The sequence below is a fragment of the Leopardus geoffroyi genome, chromosome B1 (genome assembly GCF_018350155.1).
Source record: "Leopardus geoffroyi isolate Oge1 chromosome B1, O.geoffroyi_Oge1_pat1.0, whole genome shotgun sequence".
Classification (NCBI taxonomy): domain Eukaryota; kingdom Metazoa; phylum Chordata; class Mammalia; order Carnivora; family Felidae; genus Leopardus; species Leopardus geoffroyi.
In genome coordinates, this window is record NC_059327.1 from 40,743,702 (window position 1) to 40,771,431 (window position 27,730).

Consider the following 27,730-nt stretch of genomic DNA (forward strand, 5'->3'; position numbering starts at 1 on the left):
AAGAATTAATTCTGTTTGTCAGTTGAACAAGGGAGCTTGTCAGGGAAACTTCGTAGAGGGAGAGGACTTTGTTTAATTTTTTTTTTTTTTAGCGTTTATTCATTTTTGAGACAGAGAGAGACAGAGCATGAACGGGGGAGGGGCAGAGAGAGAGGGAGACACAGAATCGGAAGCAGGCTCCAGGCTCTGAGCCATCAGCCCAGAGCCTGACGCGGGGCTCGAACTCACGGACCGCGAGATCATGACCTGGCTGAAGTCGGACGCATGAGGGAGAGGACTTTGAATGGCCTTGAAGAATCCGTAGAATTTCACAAAGCAGGGTTTGGGAGGATGTTGGCTGCAGAGAAAGCATGGTCAAAAGTATGGAAGGTGTGGAGGTACCACGTGTGTCTGGGAAAGGTGCGTGGTCCAGGTGTTCAGAGACAGGTGGGTGGTGGGAGAAGAGGATGAAAGGTGGGCAGGGGCTAGACTGAGTTTCTGAACATCAGCCTGAGACTTTGGATTTTATTCTGCAGATGTTGGGGAATCAGCAAAGGGTTTTGAGCAGGAAAGTATCATGATCAGAACACTCCCTGTGGCAGGGTTCAGGAAGATGGGTCATTGGAGTGTCAGGGAGTGGAAACCAATTAGGAAAATACTGCTGCTCTCCAGGTGAGAATTGATGACATCCTAATTAAGGGGAGTGGCAGACAATTCACATTATCGAGTAGCTTCTGTGTACCAATCACCCTGCTATATTGTTTACACCCCTCCGCTATTTAATGCTCACAGAAGCCACGTAGGAATTACCACCCATGTTACAGATAAGGAAACTGAGTCTTGTTGCAGTCAGGAGAAGAAATAAGGTTGTTGTCTGGGGGTGTCGACAGGCTGCTCATACGTGTGCCCTGTGGTTTGGGATCTGGTCCTCAGCTTGTAGGCCGGGTTACTTGACTTTGAGGCACAATCAGAGAGGCGGGTTTGGGAACTGACTTAATGCCAGTCCGACTCATAGGACTCTGGTGTTGACGTCAGCCTGCCAGCTTCACAACGGGAGGTATGACATCTCTGGTCCTCTGGTGTTCTTGTGTTCTTCTTTGCGTTCTCTGGTCAGTGAACTCCATCCCATTAAGAAATTCTACCCGGCAAGTCAGTTAGAACAGTATTCTGGTAAGCACCAATCAGAGAAATCAGCTGGGGGTGGGGTGTGGGGGGATGATCTTGAAGAATAGGTCATCAAGACTGTGTTAAGGCCTGATGAGCCATTCATACCCCACAGCCGAGAGCATCACGTTTGTTATAAATTGCTCATTAAACAACATAGGAATAGAAAATGAGTCTCGTTGCCTGTGTCGACACACCAGTGATTGGAAGCAGCTGCCTGAAATGCTGTATTCAGAAAGATTCTGAAGCCACTTGTAGGCTGATGGGCAAGAGTGTGATACATTAGCAGCCTCTGCCAGGGCGCCAAGTTGGGGGGAGGGCTGGTGTATTAGTGGGAGTGTTATTGTAGCCAGTATTGTTTGTCTTCTTTCTGTCTCTCTCTCTCTCTCTCTCTCTTTTTTTTCACTTGAACTGCAATTAGATAAACCATGTTCTAATATTTATTTGAGGGATACCCAATCTTTCAAGACTTCTGAAGCTAACTAGTGCTCTGCATTATGTGTTGATTTTGCTGGCTATCCCTCAGAAGGTAATATAGTATCATATATTAGAAAGTTCCTGGGGGCGCCTGGGTGGCTCAGTCGATTAAGTGTGACTCTTGAGTTTGGGTCAGGTCATGATCTCATGCTTTGTGAGTTCGAGCCCCACGTCAGTGTGGAACCTGCTTGAGATTCTCTTTCCCCTCTCTCTGCCCCTCCTCTGCTTGCATGTGTGTGCTGTCTCTCTCTCTCTCTCTCTCTCTCTCTCTCAAAGTAAATAAATAAACTTAAAAAAAAAAAAAAAAGGAAGTTCCCTATCTCTCCTAGCTACCACTCTCAGGTTCTAGGGGGTTAAATTCAGGTCAGTGGCAGTGTGTACATTCAGACCTAGACTTGGAGGATTGCAGCTCCTCCCCTCACACTGAAGCAGAGGCATTGTTGCTCTTTTCTTGGCCTAATGAGTGTGAATTGCTACTGGGTATCACCTGTTGGACTGCAGCTTCCCAGCCCAACTTCTCCAAGCTTTTAATCGAATCACCAACAAACCAGGACTGTGTGCCCCTCAGGCCGCACCTGCCCCTCCATCCCTATCTCTCTGTGCCAATCCAAACACCACCCCCCCTTTGGGCCAGAGAAGGCCCACTGTCCTCTGCAGGTGTCGGTTCCCTCTGCCCTTGGCACCCCTTGAAGTCATGACCCTCATCTAGCAGTTGGTCTATCTCTCCTTCACAATGTCTCTGGCACTAAATAAATACTGTGGAGTTAAAACAAAAAAAAGAATGACCATTGAACTCTGACTTGTGTGTGTGTGTGTGTTGAAACGTGGAAATGTGGCAAGGTTGTTGCTTTGAATGATGGGTTAAATGGATTCTGCTCCAGCCCTGCCTTTATTCTTTTCCTTATGAAATCCCTTATAGAAACAGCCTTTTATTAGAACCGCAGTTTTTCTCAGATTTGGTTAAAACACATTTGCAGATGGAGTGATAAGCTGACTGGTTGGGAGGTTTGGATATTCAGTCTCCATCTAAATTGTCTTCCTTTGGGGTTTTGAAAAATCACTTGTGAATGCCCTTGCTTCTCTACCTGAAAAAATGCAGACAGTAGCACTTAACACTGGCGACCACAAGGAGTTTGGTGTTGGGTGCTGAGTTGGTATTAGCAGGTTGTTCTGAATGCCTCAGGCACGAATTGTTATTTAAACAGGTGTTCCAGGATTAGGACAACTGTGGTACCCAGTCCTGTTTCCCTAACTCCATTCATTTGCTGCATGGCTGTTAGGAATTTTGTTTCTAGCCTTTGAAAAGATGGGATATTTGGAGCAAGAAGTGCATGGTGCAGAAAAAAAAAAAAAAAAAGTGCACGGTGCAGCTTTAATTTGTTAATTAAGAGTCTTTGTTTGAATCTAATTTTGTTTGCATAAAATAAAAATGCATACAGATTAGGACCATCGCCTGATAACTGAACTGGGGGCGGGTCCCTGGAAGCTCTTTCAGGGCCCAGGGGCAGCAGGAGGGCTGCTTGAAGATCCCTTCCATCTTGCCTTTCACACAGGGAGGGCTTCCTCTGAAATGTTCCTAATTCCTTTAATCCCATCATGACTTGCTTTCACTCCTGTTCCTTCAGAGTCATGCCCCAGAGCATTCTCCAAGCTGATAAGTAATTACTGAGCACCTGAGATGGGATGGTCCTGTGGGGATGCAGACGTGAAATGAATGGGCTGTGGTGGCTGCCCTTAAAGCCCTCTCAGCCGGGAAGTAGGATACAAACCACTGTGATCCCAAGGAAGAAAGGAATCTACCGCCAGGGGTACAATGCTGTGGACATTCTAGGAGAGAATATTGCAAGCAGAGGCAATCGAGGGGAGGTCCATGAACATAGTGCCTTCAAGTGGGATGTAAAGGACAGATGTGATGCAGACAGTGGAGAATGGAGGAAGAGGGGAACGTGGAAGGGCGCCCCAGAGGGAGAAGCCACCGTGGGGAAAGATCCTGAGCGGTCAGTGGGTTTTTCTGTTAACCCGGGTAGAGAAAGAAGACAGGTATGAGATCAGGCTGGGAAGTTAGCTGGAGAGTAGATGAAGAAGGGCCCGCCAGGGTGTTCAAAGGACCTGGAGAAGAGTGGGGAGGAACGGAAGTGTTCTGAGCCGCAGGATCCTGGCTGTGGTTCAGGAAGCCGGCTCTTGCGGTACCGTGTAAAGTGGATCGGAGGGAGCCTGGCGGGGCGTGCTGAGTCGTCCAGGTGAGACGTAGTGAAGTTCTGGTCTCAGTTTATTAAAATGGAAAGCCACGGATGGATGGGAGAGAGCAAACTGAGGGAAGGAAAACAAAAGAGCCTCCTGAGCCCTGTGCCGGGTCCTGTTCTAAGAACCACACAGGTATTCACTCATTTAATCACTGTGGTGGCCCCCTATGAATTGTTGCGTGTCATAGGTCAGGAAACTGAGGCACGGAGAGATTTAATTTGCTCAGGGCTACGTAGCTAGGAAGTGTTGGAACTGTGATATGAAGCCAAGAAAGCTGGCCCTCAGATCCTGACTCCTTAACCCGTCCCTTATTCTGCTCTCATATGAGGAGACTCAGGAAGAAAAGTGGAGGCTGGCTTCTCTCTTCCCTGACCACGTGGTGGCATCTCATGTGGGACTCCCAGGAGCGCACTCCCCAGATGCTTCACTCGGGGGTGTATTTGGCCCTGTGGCAGGATCGTGGCAGACCCACGATCCTTCATATCATTCTACCACTCTCCCCATTCCTTCAACAAAGTCTCATTGGACACACCGTTCTCAGGCTCTCCCTTGTACTTTAAAAAGTACAAAGTAGAACTATGTCAGTAAGTGTGCAGACATCTAGACCCCAAAACAGACACATCGCAGGATGTTTAATTTACAAAATTAAAATTAAAACCATTGGGTTCTGGGGGGTGCCTGGGTGGCTCAGTAGGTTGAGCGTCCGGCTGTTGATTTTGGCTCAGGTCTTGATCTTGCAGGTTCGAGCGCCACTTCGGGCTCCACACTGACAGTGCAGAGCCTGCTTGGGATCCTCTCTCTCACCCTCTCTCTCTGCCCCTCCCCCCCCCAATAAATAAATAAACTTAAAAAAAAATGCGCGTCTTACTGAAGAGGTGAAACTGTAACATACCAAAGTTCACATGTACAAAACAGGAAAATTATGGAACTGGTTAATTATATCCCTAAAAGGTATCTTTCTTTAAGAAGGAATTCACTAACTACAGTTAGCTATTTCACTGAAGTTCTTCATGGGGTGAAAAAGAGTGGAGCAGAAAACTGTGAGGAAGTCTGGAAGGCTGAACTAGCTGGAGAGCGGTCAGAGTGAGAAAGACCAGCCTGTCCTGATGTGCTGTGTGGGAAAATAAAGAATTTTAGGGTCAGATACCACTGGGTCAGATATTAGTTGGTCAGGTTTTCTCCAAGACTGTTCAGAGCTCTAACACGATCCCTTGTTTTGAAACCCTCTAAGGATAGAATTTGTGTTTCCTTGCCCAGAGCACCCTTTGCGCAGGGCGGGGGCGGGGGGGGGGGTGACTTTGCACAGGGCTGGTGGTTCTGGGAACACACTTTGGGAAATGTAGAATCAGGCTTCATTGAGAGGGTGGTGTTCAGAGTGTCATTTTAGGGGAGACCCTTGGTAATTGGAGCACATTATATAGGCAGGAAATCACCAAGGAAAAGAGTCTGGAATGGTGTCTGGGGGAAGCCTTGAAGGAACAAGGAAGAGAAAAGAACAAAGAGACTGGAAGAAAGTCCCTAAATGTCACGGGTGCCACTGGCAAGAGCAGAGACTCACCCCATGGTGTTTGCAAGGTCATTACCAGGTGAAAGGTGGGGTAGAGCCACAGGAAAGCAGATTCCAATCTTCCGTGAGGAAGGACTTACCAACAGTTGAAATTCTCCAGGGAGGGAAGTGATCAGAGGCCTGTCAAAATTTTCCAAGGAAGGACAGTGGTGTGGACGAGGAATAGGGCTTAGATGTCCTTGGGAAGGATAGCCTTGAATGATGTGACTGCAAGACAAACCACACAAAGAGGAAATGGGGTTTGGTGAACTGAATGTGTTGTATTCACTTCGATGCACAGTTACTTTTCTGAGGGTTGACTTACCTAAACGTTGTCTAGTTTCTTTCTCCTCCTGGGTCTGTGGGGCCTTGATAATTTGCATGGTTGGTTTAATAGTTCTCTGTGGAAATGAGAAAATGATTCAATCAGGCGAAATGGATTCTGGATGAGCAAAGGAGCTTTTTCTGGTGTGGATATTTTGGGAATGCCTATACTGTTTAGTACATACAACAGAAATCTTGGGACTTTCTGATCAGCTGGTGTCTAATGGTCAAGGCAATGAAATACTTGAAATTTTATAGGCTGAATAGGATGGAATTCTTTCGTAATTTGGGACCCAGATTTGCATCTTGTTTACTTAGATTTGCATAGGTGATTAGAGATGCCCTAACTCTAAACGTGTCAGATGGAATAAGAATTAATATATGCAATGTACTCTATTTTGATTCAAATAAAAGGCTTATTGTCTGATTCACCAAGAATCCAAGACCACCTGAGATGGTTCTCATAGGTGTCAGAAAATACCTGGGGAGCAGTGGGGCCTTACAGATATTTAGAGACAGGCCTACAGGATACTGAACTGACTCAGTACGATGCCCCCACTGGATATACGGTCTCATTTTGTGGAGGTGGAAACTGGTGAACGGGATGTTAGGTGACTTGCTTGCAATCACTCACTGGTTGGTGGCAAACAGCTAGAGATTGGCAGAGGAAGCCTGAAGAAAAAAGCAGCCTTTTTTTCTCCCAGTTGGAAAAATTTACCCAAGACGCGGCGGGCACATCCTCAGCCGGCACAGATGAGCTTCCCTACAACACACCCAATTCCTTTTTGGCCCTACGTCTTGGCTTTGCGAGTTTGCATGTTTGATTTCACAGCTGTCTATGGAAATATTCCTTCTTCTGTTGGGCAGTCCCATAGCAAGGGTACACAGTCCCAGAACTGGGGTGCGCTGGGGGACAAAACATCGGAAAGAAGAGGGCAGGACAGGCAGGTCCCCTTGCTGAAGGGTTCCTGCACCCTTAGGCTGGTGCTGGGGGGAGGGGTGGGGAGAAGGATGGGTAGGCAGGCATATGAACAGTCCAATCTCTCTAAACTCAGAGAGTTTAAGGTCTCAGCAAGTAGTTACTAAGCTCCTGTTTTGTACCTAGCCATTTAAAATCCCGTTGATTTAAATCCTTGGGTTTACTAGCTGTATTCCTAGTTTGGCCAGGGGTTGTTTTGACTGCTCTGCCCTTGGCCTTAATTTAGGTGGAGCCAGCCACCAGCCGGCAGCGTCAGGGAGGGAGTTGCAAACAGCCATGGATCCCTCCGCCCCTACTGAATTAGCTCCTTCACCCTCAACACTTGTTCTCACCTCCCTAACCCTGGGCTCTGAGGTCAGACTCGAAGTTGACATCTGCCTCATGGCCTTGGAGACCTTCCGCCCTCCCCTGGCCCTCCACTCTCCTTCCTCCATTGGTTCTTGCCATCTGTGTCCAGTAGGGGCAGGGAGAAGAGGCCACCCAAGCAGACTCCAGGGATGAGCTTGCAGAATATGCTGGACTAGAAGACAGAGGGCTGGTCTGTGGTTCTACCTCTGCCATGACCTGTAACCCTGAGCCAGCCACTTCATCCTTCCAGACCTGGAGATGAGGGGTTGTTCCCAGGCCCTGAAGTCTGTGCCTTTCTGGCTGTACTCAGAGCACACAGCTCTGAGTTCAGTTTCTGATTTCAATTTCTGTTGGGTTTGGGAATGACTGCGTGCTTCTTCTTTTGCAGAAGACAGCAGCAGTGTATGAGGGGAAATTGGAAGTGGACAGAGAGGTAGAAAGGGTGGTGAGATCAGTGTCTGAGCACCCAGGGCTCAGAGAGCCTGGGAAGGTGGGCCCTACTGAGCCCTCCACACCTGTGACCCATGGGATGTGGCACCCGAGCAGAAGGCACCTTGCACAGATGCTGTCTGGGGGTGGCTCCTGTGGGATCCATCTGAAAAGGGTCCCTCTGATTGCACAACACAGTGCCTTTTCAAGTAGGGGAGAGCCATAAGGCAGGGGTCTGTGGATGGTCCAAAGCTTGCTGACCATCTAGGAAAACTGCAGACGGCAGGGAAGGTTTAGGTGGCCGAGGAGATTTAGGGGTGAGGTACGAGGTCAGATGAATCCCCCTCCTTGTCACTGACAAAACATCTGACTGGTTTTCACTTCCTGTCTCACGCTTTCCAAATAGAGCCTCCAGTTCAGACCCAAAGTGGTGACTTTTTATTCCCAAAGAGGGAGACTTTCCAGAAGAAGCAGAGGGCAGAGACAGTTCTCTTTAGCCTTTCTGGTTAAGGACTTCACCGGTTTCTTAGTGAGGCATGATTGCAAGTTCAATGTCAAACCACTCTGGATTTTTTTTGTATGTGGCGTATTCTCTCCCCTCCCCCAACTGCCTGCACCCTCTTTAAGTACTCTGTCTGGTAAACTAGAATGTACCTGCCGGGGCGCCTGGGTGGCTCAGTTGTTTGAGTGTCTGACTTGCGCTCAGGTCATGATCTCAAAGTTCATGAGTTTGAGCCCCACATCAGGCTCTTTGCTGTCAACACAGAGCCTGCTTGGGATCCACTGTTCTCCTCTCTCTGTCCCTCACCTGCTCTCTCTCTCTCTCTCTGTCTCTCTGAAAAATAAACAACAACAAAAAAATAGAATACACCATCCTGCAGAAAAAACAGTGCCCTCAGCTGTCCCCTGCCCTCCTAACCATCCTCTCTCCTCCCCCACCTCCAGCCCCAGAGTCTAATGCCCTTGTGTCCATTGTTTGTCTCAGTGTCTGAAGCTGCCCACACAAGGACTGTGTGCACACACACACACGCACACACACACACAGGCTCCCTCAGAGTGACCTGGGCGAGTTCTGAAGCCAACCAGGCTTTGGGCTCCAGGAAAACCATTACCCTGTGAGCCCGACAAGCATCAATCCGCTTGGGTGGTAAGAATCTAGAAGGAGAGGAGTCTGCTCCTCTCCCCTCCCCACTGGGTGGGGTGTAGGAGGATGTCTCATCCCCCAGGAAGAGAGGAGAATAAGCTGAATGCTATAATAATGAGTCACTCAGGTTAACTCAACAAACTCCTACAGGCATTTGAAAAATGTTAATGCTATTTATGAATTCAGTCAGAGTCCAAGAGGAAATAATTGAAAGTTACTGGTTAAAAATCGAGAGGAGGTGAACTTGGGCCTCCTATCCGGTCTGATTAGCCAGCTGTATTCCAGGGCATCCCCAGGGAGGCCCCCGGGGTCTGTTTCAGCTGTCTGTGGCTTCAGCTTCCCTGATTGGCCTCGGCACAGGGGAGGCACTTAGCAAATGCTAAATAATAATTAGAGTAAGTGGCCTGGACAAAGCACCGCTGTGGAATGCACCTCGCTGCCATTATAGAACAGAGACCTTCCCTGGCTTTCTCTCCTCTCTCTCTCAGCCAGAACTGACGTCTCGTTTATTTATGGCTTCCTCAGAGTTCCTGGGCTTTTGTATCCTTCCACAGTCTCATTGTCCACTAAAGCAGATTGCTTGCAAGAACAGGTTTGGCTCCAAATTGCTGAGTTCAAATCCTGACCCTACCACTTATATGCTGTGTGACCTTGGGCAAGTTTGTTAACCTCTCTGTGCTTCTGTTTTCCACTCATAAAATAAGGCCAGTTAGAGCATATACCTTCTAAAGTTGCCGTGAGGATTAAATGAGCTAGCACTTGTAAGATACTTAGAACGATGCTTACCACATAGTAAGCACCCCCAAATGTTACCTGTTACTGTTTCTTTCTTTTGGTTCTTCTACCAGTGAGTGCTTCAAACTTCTTGTCCCATGGGTGTCAAAAGATGCATAGAATCTGTTGGTATAGAACAGGGCACTCCAGACCCAGCAAGAGGCGTGCCTCGGTGGTGGCAGAGACTCGGGTAGAGCCCTAGAATATTCCTTGACTGTGTCAAGTGGACCTCTCACAACCTTTGCATTTCCAGATGCCACACACTCCATCTCTGTCTGCATTCAGGCCTCTGCTCCAGCATCACCTTCTCAGAGAGGCCTCCTGTGTCTAACACTGTATCCCATCTTACTCTCTGTCCGTTTCCTTGTGTGATTGTCCTTTGTGGCCCTTATCTCTTCCCTGTAGGATCAATATGTTATTGCTTGTCCATCCACTTGCTCTCTCTCCAGTTAGAAAGTAAGCTCGTCGAGGGCAGGACATTTGTCTCTCTGTTCAATGCTGTATCCTAAAGAGTGTCTGGCATCTAACAATCAAACAGATATATACGTTTCTTTAAATAAGCTCTACACCCAATGTGGGGCTTGAACTCACAACTCCGAGATCAAGAATCACGCACTCTGCTGACTGAGCCAGTCAGGTACCCTGATACAGATATTTAAAAAAATTTTTTTTAAGTTTATTTATTCATTTTGAGAGGGAGAGAGAGAGCACAAGTGGGGAAGAGGCAGAGAGAGAGGGAGAGAGAGAACCCCAAGCAAATTCTGCACCACCAGTACAGAACCCAATGTAGGGTTCAAACTCACAAACTGTGAGATCATGACCTGAGCCAAAGTCGGATGCTTAACTGAATGAGTCACCCAGGTGCCCCTAGATGTTTTTTAAACGAATGAGTCCAATAACCATCATCTCATTTTCATGTTTGGATAAAACCTTTGTGAGAGATGGCAGCTCCCTTCAACCTCATGACAAGAGATGTTTAAAACGTTAAAAGCTGTACTATCATTTGGAATTAATTATTCTTTTACGTAATATTCATAGAGTTCCCCAGAGTACGCATATTTATTTTGTTGCCTTACTTATATATTTATATTTACAAATGTTTGTTTCTGGATCCGTGTGTTCTGTCTTCTATAACCAAACACCTGGGGCACAGGCTCCAAATTGAAATGGATCCCCATGACTTTCTAAAAACCGGCTGTCCTTATGGTTGGTTCAAGTCTCACTGCTGGACAAAAGGTTGCCCTGAGTGCTGTGGCCTCCTCTGACCTCAGCCTCTCCTTTGAACTCCTGGCACTTCTTGTTGGAACCTCTTGTTTGGTTTTAACCGTGCCATGAGGGCATCTCTTACTGAATCTTTACCCCTTTTGTTGTTCTGTTTATTTTCTATATAACTATATCTTTATCTCTACTAGTTTGCCATCTTCCCAAGGGTAGCAACCATGGAATATACTTAATGTATGTCTTCCATTGGGTTCTTGGATTGCACGTGGCAATTCAACAGTTCATATCTGAATGGAAGAATAAAGGAATGAGAAGCAGACCTATCGGCACCACCAAGTCTTTTGTTGGTCATTTATCTCTGTTAGCCTCACCCTAAAAGCGTTTTAGGGACCAAAGGCTGATATGGATATTGGCAATGATTTTCCTCTGGATGTGTTGATTGTCATCTTTGTATCTCATTTCAGAAATCCTGGAAATGTCTCTCTCTCTCTTTCTTTCTCTAAGAGGCGAAGAACTAGCTCAGTCATTACAGAAATGATAATGGGTTTTTTAGTGATACTTGGTTCACTGCCCATTTCTCTTATTCTTTCTCCAATACCTAATGTACCTTTATTTAGCAGTTCAAAGTCAGGGGTGCTGAGAAAGGTCATCTTGAAAAGCAGTTAATAGAAGAAGAAGTCAAGGTTGATTTTAGACTAGGAGTAGGGTATTCATAAAGTCATAAAATTTTAGATATGGAAAGCACATTAATGCTTCTATAACATTTTATTTCTTTAAAAAGATATGAAGCCAAAGTTTAGAAAAGGGACCATCTAGACATGCTTCATCACTGTACAGATTAGAAATGTCCAAATGAGTGACCTACCTTGGGATTCACCTACTGTAGGTGGGAATTTCTGCAGATAAGAGAGACAGAGAGAAATGCAGATATGGCTGATGATTTGTAACTTATTTCCTCCCGTTTTATTTAAGTAATTATAAAGGGAGTGATATAAATACTGTATGAAAATATATCTCACAGAGAAGCCAGCCAGAATTCACAAGAGGATTAAATAGAAAGATAATGGTCTCTATTCAATTATTAAGAATAATATGATGAGCCCCGTGTGAAATATTATGTGTGGCACCTGCTCTTATTGCCTTGGTAGGAGAGAGAAAAGAGGCCCCGGGAAGTAGAAGGCAGATACCAAGGTGTTCTTCAGTGTTAACTTCTAAGTGTCCTGTTGTGAAAGGAGCTTAAGAAGATCTTGCAGGAAGCTGTTGGGTTGTGAGGAATGGCAAAATTCAGGGGATGGTAGGCAGGCCAGGTACTGGTTTAATTGGGCTTAATTGCTTTGAAGTGTTTTGGCTCTAGGAAGAGAGAAGAAACTTCTTCAGTCAGCATTTGGCCAGCTGGGTCTGCCCCTGACCATCAGCGCCCTAAGGAAGGGGAAAGAAGTCAGTGCTACAGCAGGGGGTCCCTAAGGACTCCACCATCTCATTATCCCTCCCCAGGGCTAGCTGCAGAGGCTGTTTGCACCTGCTTCCTGGTGCTGCTTGCACCTGGTTCCAAAGGGGTATTCCTGAAGTTACTGTGATAATTCTAGAGAACTCAGTGGGAGTAGACTGGGATTGTTTCAAGACTCTCCATTTCCCCAACCTTCTGGGAGAGACCATCTTGGCTCAGTGACCTGTCATTAATCCCTTTAGGGCCTAGGTCCTATAAACATTTCTGCATTGAACGTGCCTCTGATCGGTGGCTGGGCTCCCTTCTGACCAGCGGGAATGGCCAAAATAATAAAGAGGCTCTTGGTTGCACTCAAATTTCCAAGACTGAGCCATTCTTCCTGGAGAATACTGAATTTCACTTTTTTATCTACCCTAAAAATCCCTTAGCTCATATAATCAAGCAAAAACCAGAGTGACTCTCTTCCCTCGGCTTCATGCATGGCCCAAAGCATGTAGTGCTCTTGGGTGACTTTGGGCAAATTACTAAATGTTTTTGTGCCATACCTTGCCTTCTGTGAGATGGGAATACTTCCATGGCAGCTTCTTTCTACGGTAGTTGTGAGGATTCAATGTGTAGACATCTAAAATACTTAGAACAGCACCTAGCTCTTAAATCTGAACTGTTATTATTTTCAGATTCTTTCCCCCTCCTGCTCTTTTCTCTGTACCTCATTGTCACCAGAGTGAAGTATGATGGGCCAGAGGGCAGGGAAGCGGGGTCACAGGGCATGATCTTCCCAGGCTCCAATTCCTAGTGGAATCAACTCTGCCTCCCCCAAGCTGGGGAATCCTTGCTCCAGAGGCCAGGCAAAGTTTGGGGAGCACAGGCCCCTCTGGAATTCTTTAGGCAGGTCAGGCTGGCGACAGGCTACCCATTCTGGCTTTCTCTCCTTAGGGAGAATTTTTCAAATAAGGGAAAGGCCTGAGCAGATCTACTGGTCAGCCATGTAGGGCTCTCTGAACGGGCACTTGGACATCCTTTGGAAACTGAGCCATAGGGTTCGCTGCCAATAGCCAAGCCCATGTGAGCACGTCCAAATGTGAAGTGAGTTTCTTCTCCTAAGCAGCGGGCTGCAGAGGAAGGTTTCCATAATGTGTGGGAGCACTGGACAGAGTGTAGTAAACCAGGCCATTCTGGCAGCGTGTCTCGTACATGTTTTCCAAAATGTGTGTAATTTCCGCCCTGAGTCTGGGCTCCCCAGTCAGCAGCCAGGCAATATGTTCTGAAGTGTCGGTTCTGAGCACAGCCAGAGCCCCGCACGGTGGCAAAAATGAAACATGGCAATGGGACATGGGCCAGCACACTTGATGAGGGGTATGCCTTTAGAATTATATTCATGCACCCCATGACCTGTCAACACCCTCTCACCCACAGCAGAGAGATGGGATCTGTTAAGGACCTATCTGCATGACCGCCTTGGGAGTGAGGAAGCCAACTCACTTGTTCAGCCTGAGCTGGTAGTTTTGTGCTAATGGAAATTGTGGGAGAAAGCCTGGAGGTGCACACTGGGGTGCAGGATCCTTTCCTCCTGCACAGCCCAGGGCTGTTCCCCGCCTATGAAGTGACTGGTTCCAAGGCTGTTTCCACAGGGGCCATGACAGCATGTGGGGAAATGAACAATTTGGCCAACAGCTTAGAACATCTGATTTTTTTTTTTTTTCATGGATGTGACTCATTTTAAAATCTGAATTGAATGAATTTCTTTGGATTCCAGTTGAGCTAATGTTTCCTGAGCTTCTGGTGTGTGGTCTGTATCATGCTAACACTCATGTATGTTGTTTTGACCCAGCCATTTGGCCCACTTGAGGAACATAATCCTGTTCCACTCGAGAGACATGTATTCGTGCTGCTTTGTGCTGGGTGTAGAGATGCTGAGATGTACAAATGTGAGGGGACCCCTCATCTCATACTTTTTTCCCTGCCTGGGTAACCCTGAGTGGGTCCAGAACTGCTTGGCAGACAAAAGCCATTTGCTTATTTTTGAGGCATCGAGTTGTTTAGGAATTCCAGTTCTATTTCTTATCCAAAAACAGAAATGGATACTGAAGTTGAAATTTGTTATTGTACATAAAACATTCTGCTCTCTTCATCTGGTTATTGGCTGAGAGACAGTGATGTTTGGATGCCTGTTTGTTTCCTGTCCCTTGTAGACTTGCCACTGGGTCCGCTCCCCTCTTTTCCCTCCAGCACAGGGGCAGGGTTTCTGGGGCACTGGGCACAGAGACCACTGGGGGGAGGTCGGACTTTGTTGGTCCTTCCCTTTGGCAAACTTGGCTTTGAGCTTGTCCATGTCGGGGGGGAGGGGCGGGGGAGGAGTGCTCCAGAGCACATGATTTGAAAATCAGAGAGGGAGATAACAAATATATACTCAAAAGCACGTTGGTTTTTTTTTTTTTTTCACACCAGGAGTGGGGATATACCCAAAAAATCTCAATACTGAAAAAGCAACCCAGAGTGTAAAACCGTTTTCCAAGTTGAGGGTTCGTGAGGAGTCCGGTTCCACCGAGGCCGTGTCAGAGTGGGCTTACAGCTAAAAAGATCCCTTTGGAAGGACAGCCATCATCCAGTCCCAGGAATGAGGGGAACCCCTGTGGGTATATGAAGAGAAAATCCTGGATTCAGCTTTGCTGTCCCCCACCTTTCCTGCAGTGATCTCAGGTTTAATGCTGGCCCTCTCTGGATTCCCTGTAGCACCTTTCTCATGGGTTTAAAAATAGACTCCGGGCCTGCCAACCCTCTTAAAAGGAACATGATAGAGATCAGTGCCAGTGCTATGGGACCTGATACCCAGCTCTGATCACCTCCCTAAATAGACCCCACACTTGGGATCCCTTGCTCCAGTGAGGGGGGGCGCCCAGGGCTATCCAGCTGGCCACTGGGTGCTCTCCACACAAAATTAAATAGCAAAACAACCCAGACTGTCTTTTCTCCTTTCCCTTTCTTCTCTCACTATTGAAAAGCTTCAGAAGGAATTACAAGGTCTGAGGGGAGTCAGACTGGACTTCTCAGTCCACCCAGTGTAATAGCTACAGCCCATATTCTGTAAAGTTCCTTCCCAATTAATCAGTAGGTGGAGGGGGTGGGGCTAGTGCAGGGGGGTGCAATAGTGTCTGGATGAGGAATAACATTTTCCCAGCAGTGATGCTCTTGATGGTTTACACAGTCCCCGGGGTGGTTGATGGCTGGCTCCAGCAGTGATAAACGAGCCTGCCTTTCTCAGTAAAGGGTGGAGCTCCTGCTAGGCACCCTTATCCTCTGTGCCCAGAGTCTCCAGGAGCTGGGGCACCTCCCTGCGTGCATGAGGGGCTGGACAGATAGAAGAATGGTCGAGAGCAGAGTTGTACTTGTTAGCAGGCCGTGCTGCAGCCAGCAGCTGGGAAGCCGCAGGGGGAGCTGTCAGACCTGAGGCTCGGCTGTACACACGACTCGAGACTCGTTTCTTCACTGCATTGAAATGGTGCATCAGAAGCCCAACTCCAGTCATTGTAGCAGAGTGCTGGGGGCTCTTGGGGTCCTGTTCACAGCTGTGAATGTTTGACCTTGGCTAAGCTGTAACAAGGGTCTAATTTTCCAGAATAGAAACAAGATCAGCAACACTCTGGGCGGTGGGAAGGGTTAACCATTGACGGAAGCTTTAGTTGAGAAGAAGGGGAGGAGAGGAGGAAAAGAAGGGATGTTAGTTGTCACTTATTGAGTACCTGCTGTGTGTCCTTAGTGGTGCTAGGCATTTACATTATTATTTTATTTTATTATATTATTGTTATTTTTTATTTTGAGAGAGAGAGAGAGGGAGAGAGAGAGAGAGAGTACATGCAAGCAGGGGAGGGGCAGAGGGACAGGGAGGGAGAGAATCTTAAGCAGGCTTCATCCTCAGCTCAGAGCCTGATGTGGGGTTTGATCCCATGACCCTGGGATCATGCCCTGAGCTGAAGTCAAGACTTGGACGTTTAACCAACTGAGCCACCCAGGTGCCCCTACATTATTTTCATAATACCTGGAGACGTGAGTCAAGTTATTTTTATTTTACTGATGAAGAAACCAATACTCAGAAAAGTTACTTCCCTTATCAAAATTTACACAGTGCAACTGCAGGGCAGCGGGCCTACTAACTTTGAGTGTTTGAAGGCTGCCCAGAGAAGCAAATAGTGCCACTGTTACTAAGTTAGTTCCATGTCTGAGTTGGAGGGGGATTAGACCAGAGGAGCTGGAGGGGCCCATCTGCCCTTGAGTTAATTGAAGGGGGAGAGCAGTAGCTGCTGTCAGGGCGTGAGGTGACAGGAGGCCTTTCTCTGGAATCCCGGGTCTGCCCTGAATGTCAGCTCTCACATTCCTTTAGACGGGAGCCAGCTTGTGTCCTGGCTGGCCGCTGCCTGAAGCTGCCTGTTCCTGTCCCCCCAAAATGTTCTGGGGGAGGCACAGTCATCTGAGAATCCCATGCACCTGGGATCCTTTGCTCCAGGCTTTTGAGCAAAGAGACATGTTCTCCCAGTTTGTGGAAGAGCTAGATTCTTGGAGGAATTCACTGCAGGGTCCCCATAGACTGTCCTGGGCTCCCACTCCACTCAGGGATTTTCTGGATTATACAATGAATTGCTTCCCTTTCTTCTCCTGCACTGTCTCCTCCTAACATAGCTGGATGTGGCCTAGAGGACAGGCTCCACAGCGGAAGCCTCTAGCATCTCATTATGCTCATCTGCCTAGGGAACTGCAGAGACAGTTGGTAAAGTATTTAGCAAGATTGGAAAAAACCTGTAGACCCTATGAACCTATAGGATGGAACAAGTGGTCTTGTGTCCTTCCTGAGAACCTCTGGTTTTTTCTTTAGCTAATCAGTTCCTTTCTGTTGCTTTACTTCGGTTTCAGTGACTGTCACTGGCAGATCTCCTGATACATTCAATACCTGCAATAAAAAGTGCAGCCTTGGGGTGGCTCGGTCAGTTAAGCGTCTGACTTCGGCTCAGGTCATGATCTCATGGTTCATGGGTTCGAGCCCCACATTGGGCTCTGTGCTGACAGCTCAGAGCCTGGAGCCTGCTTCCTGCTTCCGATTCTGTGTCTCCCTCTCTCTTTGCCCCTCCCCTGCTCATGTTCTGTCTCTCTCTGTCTCTCAAAAATGAATAGAAACGTTAAAAAGAATTTTAAAAAAAAGTGCAGCCTTCAGGTATGGAAAAAAAAGGAAACTGGCAGGGAGCAGGATGGTTATTTGTCATCTAAAGGTGTGGTGGTGATGGAGGGTGGAGAAGGGACAGTCAGCTCATGGAGAAAATAATAATCCCTTATCTTTCTGAATGCCTAGAGCCCAAAGACACCATGACAAGTCATTTAGTTTACCCTGCTTCTATATGCCATATCAAATAGTGAGTTATCTGTCTCTGCTATCCTGAAGGATTCCCAGCAAAGATTCAGCCCTTTCTGAATAATGAGTTCTATTAAGTCATATCCCCAACAGCTGGAAAGTTCTTCCTGTCTAATGCCTAATGTAAATCTTCTCTACCTCAGTTTTCAACCCCATGACTTACCCTTTCCTTATTACGGTGGGTTTGCCCTTTTCAAACATTGGTAAGCAAGCATTTATTGGGCACCACTGCCCAGCACTGTGCTAATCACAGGGGAGCAGATGGGGAAGGCGAGGGGGAGGGATTGGGAATACAGAACATTTGAACCAAGCTGCCTCTGCCTGTGAGAAGCTTATAATGGAATCGTGGTCACCTGGCTACCACACTTGAGAGAGGCACCATATCATTAGGCCTGTGCTGGGGTTCTAGTGCCAGAAGGAGGACTTTACATCTGAAGGGCCAAATCCTTTATTCTCCTTAGTGCTAGTCACCTCAGCTTCTTCATGTCTGACATTGTTTCCTTTCTTCTCCTCTTGGGCCTTGCCTCTTTGCATATTTAAGTTGTAAATCCTCAACCTTAATGAGGTCATAGGTAACATCAAGAATTCGTAACAATCCTGGGGCACCTGGATGGCTCAGTCGGTTGAGCATCCGACTTTGGCTCAGGTCACAATCTTGCCGTCCATGAATTCGAATGCTGCATGGGGCTCTGTGCTGATAGCTCAGAGCCTGGAGCCTGCTTCTGATTTGTGTCTCCTTCTCTCTCTGCCCCTCCCCTGCTCGCACTCTGTCTCTCTCTCTCAAAATTAAATAAACATTAAAAAAAATCTTTTTAAAGAATTCTTGCCAGTCCTGATCAGTTCCTCTGATAGTACCTCAGCATCTTTCCCATTACTCTCACAATGCTATGGGTTGTATTCAGCTTCTGGTCCACTATAACTATCTCGTCCTTTTTCTTTGTGGTTGTGTAAAACCCATAGCATTGGACGGTACAAGGAACACTGGACTTAGGAGCTTTAATATCTGGGTACCAAAATTAGACTGGGGATGTTTTCCTATTTTAACTTTGAATATTTCACTTTACTTGCAAGGTCTTAGTTTATCTCACTTTTAAAACAGATATTCTGGGAGCGCCTGGGTGGCTCAGTCGGTTAAGCGTGCGACTTCAACTCAGGTCATGATCTCACAGTTTGTGGGTTTGAACCCCATGTCAGGCTCTGCGCTGACAGCTCGGAGCCTGGAGCCTACTTCCAATTTTGTGTCTCCCTCTTTCTTTGCTCCTCCCCCACTTGTGCTCACTCAGAAATAAAAAAAAATAAATAAACAGTTACTCTGTATATAAAGAACTGTCAAAACTCAATAATAAAGCAACCTGACTTAGAAATGGGCAAAAGGTTTGAACAGATATGATACCAAAGAAGATATGTGGATGGGAAGTAATCCTCTGAAAAGATGTTTAACACCATTAGCTATTAGACGAGTGCAAATGAAAGCCACAGTGAAATACTACTGCACATCTACTAGGATTTCTAAATTAAGATTGGCCATACCAAGTATTGGCAGGGATGTGGACCTACTGGCACAAGGGAGGGATCATGATGTAGGAGGAAATTTTTGGAGGTGATTCTGGAGGTTCATTATCATGACTGTATCATGATGGTTTTATGGGGGTATACATATACCAAAACTTACCAAATTGTACATTTTAAATACACTGTTTATGGTATGGCAATCAAACCTTAATAAAGCTGCTAAAAAAGTGGTCTGTGTTTCATGTGCAGTCAGTTGTATCGGTTTTTGAAAGTAGTCTGCATATTCTTTATCTTCCATTTGAGTAGGGCATTTTCTCTCTCTCTAAATATTAATGTTGAGTGGTGCTTTAGAATCCCTTGAGATACTACACTGGGCTATGATCAGGGCTGTTCCAGTAACCATAATTTATTAATTGAAGCTCTCTATGTAGAGGATTTTAGCATATCTGAGAGACAGTTTTAAGAGGCACGGGACAAGAGACCTGTAGGGACCTGTGTGTTAACAACGTGTGCATGGGGAGAGAAAGGCTGGGGTGACTTCCGATACTCAGACACCTTGCCCTTTGGTACAGCAGTGCAGGTGTTTTCCACCCCCCTTTCAGAGGTGGCCTATCCTGAAGTTCATCCTCTAATGATGTTGAGGGCCTCAGATCTAGAAAGTTCTGATGCTGCAGTCTTCAAATACCAGTTTTTTTTTTCCCACTCACATGGAGAGGATTTGGTTGCATTATACACTTTAGATCCCTCTGTTTTGACAACATATGGACCTTTTCTCTTGATCTTTATTTATCCCACTTGTTTGGGACTTTTCTTTAATTGTTGAATGGCTTTGAAGAGCACTTTACTTTGGAAAACACTCTCAGAGTTTTTTTCTAACCTTCAGGAGCATGCTGCACATTATCTATTCCTGGCCCTGAGTACACTTTTGTTAGGAATCTTGCCAGTGCTGTTAATGGAAGGGCTTTGGGTCAACTGCACCCTCCATTTACTAGTGGGGACCATGGTCCTGACTCTACCTGTCTGGGCTCAGTTCCTTTACAAGCTAAAAGCATCGTCTACCTTATGGGGTGGCTGTGAGGATTAATTAAGGTAAGGCAATATGTCCATCACCTAATAGGTGCTCAGTGTGTTAATTCCTCACCAACACACACAGCTCGGCCATACCTATGTGTCAGGGCAGGAGGGGTGGAAAAAGAGCATTTAGTGTTATTTGAAGAGAACATGAAGCCGGGCTCATGATATAAAACATCCATGGTCTGAACAAGCAATCTTGCCCCGGGGGGCCAATTACCTGGCATTGCTTTTGCTGACCACTTCTAGTCACCTGTTCTTAATAATCTGGCGTAGCCCCCAAGGCTTGGCCACCTCCCCTCCCCGTCCCCCCACCCCCAACAGATGTTTTTGACATCTGCCCCTGAAATGACCTCAGGAAAAGGTGAAGATGGTCCCGGAACAGAAAACTGGGAGCTTACTCCAGCCGATGTTTCATTAACACCAGCAGACTTGAGGGATGAGGGAGATAGTAATAACAGATCTGTGTACTGCCTCTCAGCTTCATTTCGCATCGCGGCTCTCTGGCAGAATCTGGAATAGGCTGATTAGCTGGTATCTCAGGACACGATGTAAGAGCTCAAAACATGCAAATTGGTTATGGGGCATAAATAGACTTTGCTGAGCTCACCCTGGCCGTCTTTGCAGGCTCCGGGGCCCGTTCACTAGGGCAGTCGGGGCGGCAGGAGGCAGGGCGGGAGCGCCATGCAGCTTGGAGCTCCTCACCTCCATTGGACGTGTGTGCCTCCCTTCTGCAGCGGCAGGACGCTTGCTCCCCGCCCGGCCGGCCGGCACCTGCAGCTCGGGCCGCACCCCCACCCGCACCCTCCACGCACCCCCTCCTCCCGGCTTGGCAGCAGGTGCCTTCTCTCCGGAGATCGCTTCGCATTAACTTTCCCACCGGACATAATAATGGAGAGAAAATGAAGAGATCCCATTAGCGGCTGGCTGGCTGGCTGGCTGGAGGGCGGCCGGGCGGTCGGGCGCAGGGTCCGGGCGCCCGAGCCCGAGCCCGAGCCCGAACCCGAACCGAGCGGAGGGAGCCTGTATTTTTAGCCAGATGCCGCGTAACTTGCTGGCGCTCCCAGCGCCGCCGAGCAGATAACGGGGGAGGGGGAGCAGGGAGCCGGGCTCGGATTTCAGCGCGGGCGCCGGACGATGGCAGCGAGACAGGGCAGGTCCGGTCCAGACCCTGCGGTGAGTGGACGGCCTGCTCGCGGCCGCTCGGGCGGGGAGCTCGGCCCGCGTTGGGCGGCCACCGTGCGGGGTCCGGGCCGCAGCGCCCCTGGCCGCCGGCTGCGGGTCCTGCCCGGCTCGGCGGGCGCCAACTTTCGGGCGGGTGCGGGGACGCGCCCCGGTGGCCCTTCTGCTGCCTCACGCCAGCCGGGCGCCGAGGCTTCTAGCAGGATCCAGAGGAAAATTCCTTTGGCCTGGAGGCTGCCGCCGCGCAGGGGCCGGTGGCGGGAGGCGGCCCCGACCTGTGGCCGGCCGGGGCGAGGCGGCGCGCGCGGGAGAGCGGGGAGGAGACCGGGGCTCGCGGGGCCCTCGCCGAGACCGTGTCCCCTCGCCCCGGAGGACCGTCCCGCCCAGCGGGTTCTGCTGCTGGGGGGCTCCTCGCTGCCCCTCGCGGGGACCCACCCGCACCCGTGGGGCTGCCACGGCCCTGGCCTCGGCTGGAGAAGCGGCCCCCTCGCCCTCCACACATCTGACCCCTCAACCTTAGAAACACTAGTGCCCGGAGGTCCAGAGCCAGCGGGAAATGAATGGGGACGAGAGCGATGTTGTGTGCTGGGGAGCTCCTGCTTTCCCTGTACCCTGTCATCCTCCGGCCTCCTGGGCGGCTGTGTAACATCCTTGTTTTGGCAATGGGGAAACTGAGGTCTGGGAACTTGTGTGAGGCATAGCATCAAGTGGCAGAGTGAGGCTCACGCCAGGTCTTCCCAACATCAGGGTCCACTCTGGCTGCTCACACATCACCGCATCACCCAGGCTGTAAGGTCGGCCTTAGGAAGTGCCCAGGAATGGGCAGGGTTCTTCCCAAGGCCTGGCAGTTGTGTTGGGAGATTATAAGGGAACCAGGAGCCCCTGCTTGCACATTTTATTTCCTTACTGACACCTTTAATATGTTCATTCTGTCTTTGCCAATGGCAGTCTATCTGACTGGGGCTCCTGGAGACAGTTTGTGAGGCTTTACCAGCACAACTTTTTGGAAAGAAAAAATGAAAAACTTAATGAAAACACGCACTGTGGTCCAGGGTTCACTTCTGATGCTCCTAGTCAGGCCCAGGGTTCACATCTGATGCTCTGTAGTCTGTGGGATAAAGGCAGGGGCCACACAGGTGTGCGCACTGGCTGGTGCTGCCTTTTCTTCCTGAGAGGCCTAACAGGGGCCTAGGACTAGCCAGGTGCTGAGTAAGAAAGAACTGTCTGATGTGGAGGGCAATCCCCGAATACGAGCAGACAGCTCTGCATCTGGAACTTGCCCTCCCTTAGTCTTCTGGATGTGCTGCAGCAACCCCAGGAAAGGATCTGGAATCTGTTCCCAGGAGTCCTGACATTGGCCTTGTTAAAGAAACTCATTTTGCTCAAACAAAACCCCTGGGGAACGATCTGTTATCTATATTATCTTATCAATGTTTACTGATAGTAGCTCAGTTTCCATTCATCTTTTTAGACATGAATGTTGCACTAAAAGGCCTTGAGAAAGTAATTCGTGATTTGTACTGGGGAACCTTGGGCCATCTCCAGCGGCAGGGAAGGTATAAAGAGGCCCTGGGACTCTCTTACTTAACCTGAAACTCCACTTTGCTTGGCCTCTGGTGTTTTTGAAGCCCTCACTGCTCATGTGTTACAGGCATGCTGATATTTAGCAGTGTGCTTCCGGCCTCTCCCTCCCAGGACACTGGAGCCCCCTCGGCTACTTATCTATTGCTATATTCGTATCACCCCACTCAGGAAGTGCAAGTTTAATAATAGTCTGGGTGTCTCAGGTAACCAAGGGTTCACCTCCCTTTTCCGAGCAGCCCTTGATGAGAACTCGAGTCCCTTCCTTTCCCCTCCATTACTTCCTCTGAAGTGAGGGCCAAAGTGGGCTCTGAGTGCAGGTGGAAGGCTTCTTTCCTCCAAAGCTGAACTTGAGAGGAACATTATGAGCACTAAAAATGATTGGCCCGTGGGGCAGTATAGCACAGGGGTGAAGAGAAAGACCTTAGAGTGTGGCTACTTGGATTCAACCCCTGGCCAAGCCATGTATTAGCTGTGTGACTCTGGATAAGTTACTTAACTTCTCTGTGACTCAATCACCTCACCTGTGCAAAGGAGACAATAAGTATACCTGCCTCATGGGATTATTGGGAGGAACAAATGAATTAGTTTATGTAAAGTGTCTAAAATGTAGTAAGGCCTTTAGAAAGGTAAACTTACTTTGTTATGAAAGGAAGTTCAGGGACATCACATGGATTAACCAGCATGGATGTGGGCTGAGGGCACAACAAAAACCCCTTCCTGCCCTCAATGCAGGCATGAGCAATTTTCTCACAGGTAAAATTAGCTTGAAATGAAACTTAAGATGAGGAAGGGGTGAAGACACAAGCAGGCAGGTTTAGCGGGGTGCTCAGAGTTCCTCGGTGGTGATGCTGGGTTCAGGGCCCTTGTGGACTGATTTTCTGGAACACGGTGAACAGCTTCTGCTAGGTCCTGTATCTAGTTCCCTCGAACAGAGAGGTCTCTCCGAGGCTGCCCCACATCCCAGGGACAGGTGGGACTTGGGGAGAGCCAGGAATTGTGCTCCAATTTATCAGAGCTCAGAGACAGTCTGATTAGTATTCGGTCATTATCGCCATCATTATATTCCTGGTTAGTATTTACACTGGTAAACATTCTAAATGGATCGTGTTGGATTCATTTGACTCTCTTTTCTGCCCTATTGGATTACACACACTGTTCCTGGATGCACCAGGAAATTGCACCTGGGACAGGTCATTGAATTGGAGGTAATTGAATTAGATGGATGAGCAGCGTGGGCTCAGAAGAACAAGATGGTGAGAATGGGCCTCATATTCCAACCCAGGGTCATTTGCTCTATAGGTTAAATATTCTCTGGCACCTGGGAAGTGTTCACTGAATGCTAGTGGAATGAATTAGTGAGTACGTGCGTGCATGCATGAATGACCCCTTTATAACTCTGTCATTTGTTTTTCAAATCATGAGGGCAGGGACCTATATTCTTATTTTTTATTCTATTTCTCTTTGCCCTAGCAGAATCCTGGACTTGAAATAGGACCTCAGCAAATATATTGTACAATTAAACTGAGTGATACACAGAGGGAGTGACACCATTATCTATAATTCACCTGTAAGATACCCTGAGGATCCTGCTAATGTCCTGACTACTCTATGCCAGAGAAGACCAAACAGAAAATGAAAAGGCCTTAGCAATTGAACTTCACCTCTAACTGTATAGGTGACTTTAGCCAGTCACTTTATTCTCACCTTTGGTTTTATTATCCCCAAAAGGAGGGACTGGGACTAGATGATCCCATCCTAGAGGCCTGTCTTGGTCTTAACACAGCCCTCAGGGTTAGAGCTGGGGCCTGCCTGGGACCCTTCCCCTGCCATGGATTAACTGTTTGATTGGCCAAGGCATGTGGTTCCTTCCAGCCCCTACAATCTGTCAGGGCTGCCTGGACACCCCTCAGGCTTGAGATTGCTGAGAGTGCATCTCGGGATCAAGGGCAGTGGAAGGGTGTGGGCTTTCATCAGGGAGTCCTGGGCTGAATCCCCGACAGTTAATTGCAGAACTTGGGCAAGTTATTAACCTTTCCAAACCTCAGCTTCATTACCTCTTAAATGGGGATGATAATTATACATACCTCACCGGTTGTGATAAGGATGGAAAGATACCCTGTTGATAAGACGCCAGCTCAATGACTGGTGTTAATGCTATAGTTTCATTATTATGTCACACAAGCTATACAAACTACTTCACCTTCCTCAGCCTCGTCTGGATTGGGCTTCCCTTCCCCTCTATTTATCTGCTTCTCTGTCTGTAATAAATATTCTGCCTCACTTTCCAGAGTCAGTACTCTGAATAAACAGTGTCATTAGTGATATTGCATTGCTCTTACCCATCATGCTCAGGTTTTCACCCAAAGTCCTGTTATTCTGCTGCAGAAGATAGTTTGGGGAGGTGGGCTAGGTGGGAGACGTGTCTCTCAAACATTCTCATTCTTAGGGAGTAATTTAGTATTTTTCCTAATAGTTGAATCTAGACAGACTTTCTGATTCAGCAGGCACAAGTAGACTTCTCTCTGAGCTATTAAACCTTGAGTCTGATTTCTCTGGGAATCCCGCTTATGGGGAACCAACAGAACGATCCTCACTTCTGAAATATTTCCCCTACCACAGATGCCTAGCCGAGGAACCCTGGGGACATTAGGTGCCTTGTGTTTTAGGCCAAGGGAGATCTTGGCCTAGTAGACCATGCTTTGAAGGATTTCCAGAGAGGTATAAGATTTGGTCCCTGTCCCCAAGAAGCAAAAAATTTGGCTGGGGAGACAGAGAAAGATATATTTAAAATACATTTTTAAAATACAAAACCAAACTCCTGGGGCACTTGGGTGGCCCAGTTGGTTAAATGTCTGACCTCAGCTCACATCACGATCTCAGTTTGTGAGTTTGAGCCCCACATCGGGCTATCTGCTGTCAGCACAGAGCCCGCCTCAGATCCTCTGCCCACCACTGCCCCCTCCCCCCATCTCTCTCTCTCAATCTCTCTCTCTCTCTCAAAAATAAATAAACAATTTTTTTTTAATCAAGCTTCTATTTCTAGATTTAAAGATGGTAAATATTTAGTATCCAAGGACAGCATCATAGAGGAGATAGGAGCTGATTTGGACCTGAATTGGAATTAGCAAACGAGAGTGTCAAAGGGCTTCAGGGTCCCACGAATAATCTGGGTGTGGGCCTGGAAGCTGACAGACTGGGAATGCCATGGGAAGACAGAGGAGAGAAGAGCAAGGGGCTCTTCTGCTGGCTATGTTGGGGGACTGTGAAATCCAAGCGTGTGTATGTTGTGAGTAGGTGAACACAGAACTTGGGTTTGAGCTTATATAAGGGGGTAGGGTGGGGGCATGTGGGGTCCTGGAATGTGGGAAGGTTGGCAGGAAATGGCGAGGCAGGGGTGGAGTGGGGTTGGTTGAGGGTCAGAGAAAGGAAGCAAGTCCTGGAGGCCTGAGGAGGCAAGATGGGAGGGACGGGGACAGTCCCCCGGGGTGGAGGACCAGACCTATGGTGAAGGTAGTGTCTGTAAGGGTGGAGAGTCTTTTCTGCCATGGGTGAACTGTTTAATTGGCTAAGACATAGAGCCCTGATTTGGGGAGAGGATCAAGGTTTCATTGTAGAATATTGTGTGAGATCGTATTTAGGGTGAGCTTCAGTAGTGTGTGTATCAGTGCGCTGTGGCTGCTGTAACAAATCACCATAGACTTGCTGGCTTGAGACAGGTATTTCTTCTCTGGAAGCAAGAAGTCTGAAGTCAAGCTGACACAAGGCCATCCTCCTTCTGGAAACTTTCGGGGGAAATTGCCTCTTCCAGCTTCTGCCCGTTGGTGGCTTCCTTGGCTTGTGGCCACACCATTCTGACATCTGCTTCAGTCTTTCCATCAAGTTTTCTTGTGGGCGTGTGCATCTCCTCTTGTATCTTTTAGAAGGATACTTGTCAGTAGATTTAGGGCCAACCTAGGTAATCTAGAACAGTTTTATCTCAAGACCCATAACTTCATTGCATCTTCATAGCCTCTTTTTCCAAATAAGGTGACATTGCCAGGTTCCAGGGATTAGGGCACAGACATATCTGTTGGGGCCACCGTTCAATCCACTACAGCATGTGCTCTGAGGAGGGAGCATGAAGGAAGGAGACAGAGTACCCCCAAATGGCGAGGAAACCATGAGGTATGGGTGGGTCTTCTGGAGGACTGGCACCACGTGCTTCATGGATGGCCTGTCATGTGACAACACTTACACAATAAACTCGACCTGAGTGTGCACCGTGTGCCAAGCACAGAGCTCAGCACTTGTGCTGATGGGATAATTATAATAATCTGTAATAATCCATATTGTCTCCTTTCAGCTTCACAGCAAAGGTATGAGAGAGGCTGTTGGGCTCCTGCTCTGAGCCAGCCCCTCACCCCGACAGAGCTCTTGCTCTGCACTTGTCTGCACTCGCTGACTTTATTTGATTGTCCTCACCTCTCATGCTCTCTGGCTGTCATTCATCTTTAACACAAGCAAATGTTCTGGTGGCCAAGTCTTGATGTGTGTGGGGTAGGTGGCCGGGCGACGGCTATGGCGGGAAACTGCTGTACTCTCACGCAGGAGAGCTCCTGAGAGACACCTGACAGCTAAAGCCCACATTAAGTTGACAGCAGAAAAGGAGGTCGAGCTCATAGATTTCAGAGCCAGGCTGTGCTTCTTACCTGTCGTGTGACTTGGCCCAAGTCACTTCCGCTCTCTGTGCCTCGGTTCCTCGTCTGTAAAATGGGGACCACAATACCCGTTACTTCTTGGGGTTTTCAAAAATGATGATTAAATGCATGTCGATGTGGGTATGTAAACGTATATTAAGTGTGAAGTGCTGGGAGTGGTTCTTAGCGCAGGGTAAGTAAGTGCTATGTGCTGTATACTTAACCAAAACC

General features: G+C 48.0%; 1 protein-coding gene and 1 long non-coding RNA gene across 24 annotated transcripts in view; one reads left to right on the forward strand and one right to left on the reverse strand.

The window, feature by feature from the left end:
- Positions 1 to 27,730, forward strand: part of ANK1 (ankyrin 1) — a 219,690-nt gene that overhangs the window by 90,423 nt on the left and 101,537 nt on the right. For 2 of the 23 annotated variants that reach the window (XM_045459382.1, XM_045459417.1), the window contains exon 1: positions 20,837 to 21,233. The exons of 19 other annotated variants lie outside the window; for them this stretch is intronic. In XM_045459382.1, the coding sequence (XP_045315338.1) occupies positions 21,195 to 21,233 (39 nt within the window). In that variant the 5' untranslated portion in view covers positions 20,837 to 21,194. Of the gene's footprint in view, positions 1 to 20,514; positions 20,609 to 20,734; positions 21,234 to 27,730 lie in introns of those variants that run through there. 2 more of the 23 variants (XM_045459433.1, XM_045459330.1) reach the window with 2 other exon arrangements.
- LOC123588472 lies at positions 4,731 to 20,775 on the reverse strand. Its single transcript, XR_006707859.1, has 4 exons — positions 20,668 to 20,775; positions 5,736 to 5,811; positions 5,512 to 5,638; positions 4,731 to 4,975 (listed from the first exon to the last, which is right to left on the reverse strand). It is a non-coding gene; the product is annotated as an uncharacterized LOC123588472 (long non-coding RNA).